Here is a 5,230-nt window from a genome sequence, read left to right on the forward strand (position 1 = left end):
AGCTAATTTGTTTGGTCCTCCGCTCCGTTACTCTTCTCCAAAGATATACGCGTATATTTAGCCGTATATTATATTATATTAGTATTACTGTTTTCCCAATAATGATGATACGCACGCACGCGGTACGCGTGTACATGTGTGATGATCGAGTCAGCACACGGCCTGCCAGATCTGCACGGTTTTCGCACAGCTGTACAAGTTATGTGCGGTTCTATATATTTTGGCGCCGACGTACGTGATTATCTGTATCCCACAATTAAAAGACGATCGACGCTCTACTTTGGTAGAGATCTTTTCTTGGTAATCAAATTGAATCAAAACCTGTAGTTTTTGCCCAAATTAAAGGCATTGATCGATCGGCCGGATTTGCACGAAAGTACAGGCAACAATTGAATGGATGGCCGATCTGTTCTCACCAAATCAATTACCAGCTCATTCATCCCCTTCTAAGTTTGAGCCCCCATCTCTACGTCTACGCTTTAACTTACCAGTATTATTTTCCTCAACCATCTACAGCTGGCCAGCCAAAAAAACGCCAATATACATTATACATATATATCTCAGCACATTAAAGCACGTACGTTGATTCTGCATGCAGATGCGGTGCGCGCATGAACGACGTACTCCTAGTACGTAACGCATGCATGCAGTTTCCTTCTTCCTCGAATTGCCTGCACTAACCACGGCTTTCGATTCCCGATCTTTACCAAGTCCAGAGGCCGTAACTTGCTTTGCTTTGTTGTTATACTAATAAGTTTCCTTACACCCCAAGATTCGTGCAGATCAACGCCTCCTCTCAACGATGCGTGCTGATTTGGCGCCACAGCATACTGATACTGGTCCTTGGGTTGATCAAATCGTGGGGAACGGAAGCCAGCGAATTTCGGTGCATGTAGAGCGTCCGTTGCAGAAAGGTAGCAGTAACGTGGTGAGTTCGTGGTTTCTACGTGCTCCAAATTTAGGGAGAGAAGATTGAAACGGAGGCCATAAATAAAAGGGAAAAATCCCTCCTGAAAAGGTGAAGGATAAACTATCGGGGGCCGGTCAATCTCATCGTCAGTTGCTTTCTCACTCAGGGCCAGGGCCAGGGGACGTGGACGTCACGCACCATAAATACTCGGCTGCCTGCCATCTACGGACCTCGTTTCCTTGCCACCCTGCCCGTCCCCTCGCCGATCCATCACCTCCCACCACATCTGACCAGCCAACTCCGGGGACGCACACGCACCGTCTTGGCTTGGCACTTGGCAGTATATATAGGAGCTAGCTAGCGGACGACGCGCGCGCCCCATCAATCGCCATGGCTGTGGACCTGCAACGCCTGCGCCACATGTTACTCACCACCGGCGACGGCGCCGGCCACCACCAGCTCGCCTCCGCCGCCGCTGCTATGCCGGCCAGCGGGCCTTGTTATGGCGCTGCGGTGCCGAGCCAGATGGGGCACCAGCCGAACGCGGGCCTCTTCACGCCGCCGCCGCCGCCGGCGGCGGCGGCGGAGCAGTATTCTGAGTTCTTGGCGATGGCTGCGGCTGATCTCGCCAAGAAGGACGTCAGCCTCGACGGTGCCCAGGAAATGATCACCAAGAAGCGGAGGCGCGACAAGCAGTCGTTGATGCTCGGCGCGGCCGACGTTCTCGCGGCCCACGCGCGGCAGCAGACCGTGGACGTCGACGGCATCCTGCTCAAACATGTAAGTCCCGTGATCGAACCCCCACCATGATCTTCCATGCTTTGCGTTTCGATCAGGCTTTAATTTCTAGCTTCTGTTAACCGTGGTCGATGTATGATGCAGGCGAAGAAGATGTGGGCTGCTTTGGCGGAGCAGAGGCAGAGCCACATGAGGCTCATCGTGTCGACGGTGGAGGCCAGGGCGGCGAAGCGGCTCAAGGCCAAGGACGAGGAGATTGAGCGGATCAGGGGCATGAACTGGGCGCTCGAGGAGCGCCTTCGGAACCTCTTCATGGAGGCTCAGTTGTGGCGCGACGTCGCGCAGTCCAACGAGGCCACGGCCAACGTGCTCCGCGGCGACCTGCAGCGCGCGCTCGACGCCCAGGCCGGCGACGGTCAGGAGGACGACGCCGGGTCGTGCTGCTGGGGGGAGAACCAGGCGCCCTTGTGCGCGGAGGAGGAGGGCACGCCGGCGGCAGTGGAGGAGCGTCACGCGACCGGAGCAGGAAGGTGCAAGGGGTGCCGCGAGGGCGCGGCGGTTGTGCTGCTGCTGCCGTGCCGGCACCTCTGCGTTTGCGCGCCGTGCGCGGCCGCGGCGCAGGCGTGCCCGGCGTGCGGAAGCGCCAAAAATGGCAGCGTCTGCGTCAACTTTTCGTGATGCGGGAGGAATAGCTTTAGAGTCGACATTTTGTTTCCTGGTGAAACTTACTGGACTCGACTTTTGTTTGTATTCTTTTCTTCGCATTTTTTGTTGTTCTTGTTGACATAGATATGAGAGGATGGTTGGATGACATAGATATGAGAGGATGAGTTTCACATTTTATTTTATAGTTTAGCTTTGTGCTGAAGCTGTTGGATCAATTGTAAGACAAGAAGGCAAACAGTTCGTAGTATTGCAGATCAATGCTTGAAATTAAATACATAGATTAGAAGTTGAACAACATATATGGGGCGTGCCTAGGGGTTTTGGCGTTTTTGCTCGGTCGACAAAAGGTTGGTTGTCAAAATTCATACAGAAGACTATATAGATTTCTGCATCACATGACTAGTTTCAAAAAGGAAAGAAAAATTAACAGTGAAGGATTCTTTTCTGCAACCGGCGTCCTGTTTGAAAAGGTTTTTGCAATATATCCTTTGTTTCATAAAGAAAAAAAATGTTTCAGCGGTGAAGTTTTTTTTTTGTTTTTTGCAACAGGGGTCTTGTTTCAAAAACATATTAGTGGTGAAGGTCTTTTTTTTTTGCAATATGGGTCTTGTTTCAGAAACATAGCCCAAGTTGCTGTGCGAGAGGAGCGCTCGACGTTAGAGAGTGAGTGATTGGACACTGCAAGATGAGACATGTTTCACAAACATAGCTCTAGCTGCAGAAAACAATGAAGTTGATGGATCAACGGTAAGACAAGAAGAAAAAAAAGTTCGTAGTATTGCAGATCAATGCTTGAAATTAAATACATAGATTAGAAGTTGGACAACATATATGGGGCGTGTCTAGGGGTTTTGCGGTGTTTTACCTCGGTTGGCAAAAGGTTGGTTGCCAAAATTCATAGAAAAGACTATATAGAAGGTCATTACATAATGAAAAACACTACCCTTCAACCCGCTGATGCACACGGGAGCGTCCTCCGCTTCGTAGCCGTCCGATCAATTTTGATTGAACGCTCATGTTGTCCACAAGCCAGTCCCCGCATCTAGTTTTTTCCTGCAAAAAAGGTCTTGTTTTAGTAGATTTTTGCAACACATGATTAGTTTCAGAAATAAAAAAAGATTTGACGGTGAAGGTTTTTTGTTCTGCAACCGGGGTCCTATTTGAAAAGGTTTTTGCAATATATCTTTTGTTTCATAAAGAAAAAAATGTTTCGGTGGTGAAGTCTTTTTTTTTGTAACAGGGTCTTGTTTTAGAAACATATGAGTGGTGAAGGTCCTTTTTTTTGCAACATGGGTCTTGTTTCATAAACATAGCCCGAGTTGCTGCGCGGGAGGAGCCCTCGACGTTAAAGGGAGAGTGATTAGAGGCATATTTCAGAAACATGGCTCTAGTTGCAAGAAATGCTGAAGGAGCGCCGGGCATGAGAGGTCGTTGTCGTGCTGGAGTGGAGCTGCCGCTCGCGGGGCTGAGGTAGAGGAGGAGCCGCAACTCTGGCGAGCGCGACACTCGATGGATGATGCGTTCGGGCCTTGGCGGACACGCTCTAGCCTATGGTGTGGACTGTCTCGGCCAGTTGATGCCTCGGTGGACCTTCGCAACAAGGTCCTTGTCGCAAAGGCCCTAAGCGCAACAAGGTAGTTGTTGCAAAGATCCTCGATTGGGACGGTAGATCGGACGGTTGTTTCGAACGACATCTAACGGTTGCCGAGGAGGCTGATCTAATGGATTTATCATTCGCTGGACGCGTAGCATTGCCCTTATTTAATTAACTCAGATCCAGTTGTCCTAAGATTGATTTCAATTGGAATTGGCTAGAACTCATCTAGCTGAGACATAACTATGGTCTCACTCACCCACCTATGTCATCCTAGCTCTACATGGCTTGTTTTCCTTTTTGGGCTGGCCTAATATGTTTTCTTTTCTTTTCTAATAGCTTAGAAACTTTTCATGTTGTGCAGTGAAAGACCAGAGAACAATTACTCTTATTAGTTGTTATTGTGACGCTGCATAGGAGCAGAACTACTAGTTATTGTAGAGATGATGAAGCTAGCTGGATACTTGTAGGAAAAAAATGTTTTAGGAACAATTATCGTCACAAACTAATTAAGCGTGGCATTTTGTACATTCCATTTGTTCTATTTCGCTATAACATGCCGGGAGAAATGGTGCCACAAGTATAATAATAGAGCTATGTCAATTTCCTGTTGCTCCATTTTCCCATAAACCATGTGACCTTTTTAGTTTTAAAATCATTTGCTGAATTTAAAATGTTTGTGTATTTGAAAATTATTCGCCAAATATAGAAATTTTTGTAAGTTTTAAAAAGTGATCATGAATTCAAAATGATATTGGTGAACTTTAAAAATATGAGTTTTTAAAAATAATGATTTCCGGGGAAAATCGCAAGTTCTTAAAAATATATAGAGGCTTTTAAAAAAACTCATGATGTTTTCAGAAATAAAATGAGAATGTAAAAAAAGAAAAAACATGCAGTTGCGGCTTCTCTTGAAAAACAAAAAGTTGGAACCCCGCCATGAAAATATTTCAGTTGCTACCCTATTTGAATACTTGTCGTTGCGATCTGACTAGAAAACTTGTAGTTGCAGCCCCCGATTTGAAAGCTCGTGGTTTTGGCCACATTTGAAAACCTAGCGACAAACCATTTTTTAAACCTTATAGTTGTGAGCCCATTTAAACTTATATAGTAGTGACTGGAGTTATAAACCTAAAAAACTTTATTCCAAAATGTTTTGACTACAATGGGGCGAACAAAGTATCTTTTCAAAGGGAATGCTTTGCTTTTGAGGTAATGGGAAAAAAGATAACAACACGACAAAAATAATATAAAATAAAGAGACATGGGAAAAAATGAAAATTGTTGAAAATGAAAATTGGGACGAAAATAAACCAGTGAAA

At 46.5% G+C, this 5,230-nt stretch overlaps 1 protein-coding gene across 1 annotated transcript; it reads left to right on the top strand.

Moving 5' to 3' along the window:
* The first annotated feature begins 1,122 nt into the window (after positions 1 to 1,122).
* LOC123412998 (probable BOI-related E3 ubiquitin-protein ligase 3) lies at positions 1,123 to 2,586 on the top strand. The gene is made up of 2 exons (XM_045105945.1): positions 1,123 to 1,690; positions 1,793 to 2,586. Exons 1-2 carry the CDS (start codon positions 1,301 to 1,303, stop codon positions 2,324 to 2,326), a joined length of 924 nt encoding a protein of 307 aa, XP_044961880.1. The 5' UTR covers positions 1,123 to 1,300; the 3' UTR covers positions 2,327 to 2,586.
* Positions 2,587 to 5,230: the final 2,644 nt, after the last annotated feature.

The sequence above is a fragment of the Hordeum vulgare genome, chromosome 7H (assembly GCF_904849725.1).
Source record: "Hordeum vulgare subsp. vulgare chromosome 7H, MorexV3_pseudomolecules_assembly, whole genome shotgun sequence".
Taxonomy (NCBI): domain Eukaryota; kingdom Viridiplantae; phylum Streptophyta; class Magnoliopsida; order Poales; family Poaceae; genus Hordeum; species Hordeum vulgare.

Bases quoted from the DNA above. Each gene is read 5' to 3' on its own strand.
- LOC123412998 (XM_045105945.1), top strand. From the start codon at position 1,301: ATGGCTGTGGACCTGCAACGCCTGCGCCACATGTTACTCACCACCGGC. The intron at 1,691-1,792 runs GTAAGTCCCGTG...TGTATGATGCAG, and splicing joins ACGGCATCCTGCTCAAACAT to GCGAAGAAGATGTGGGCTGC.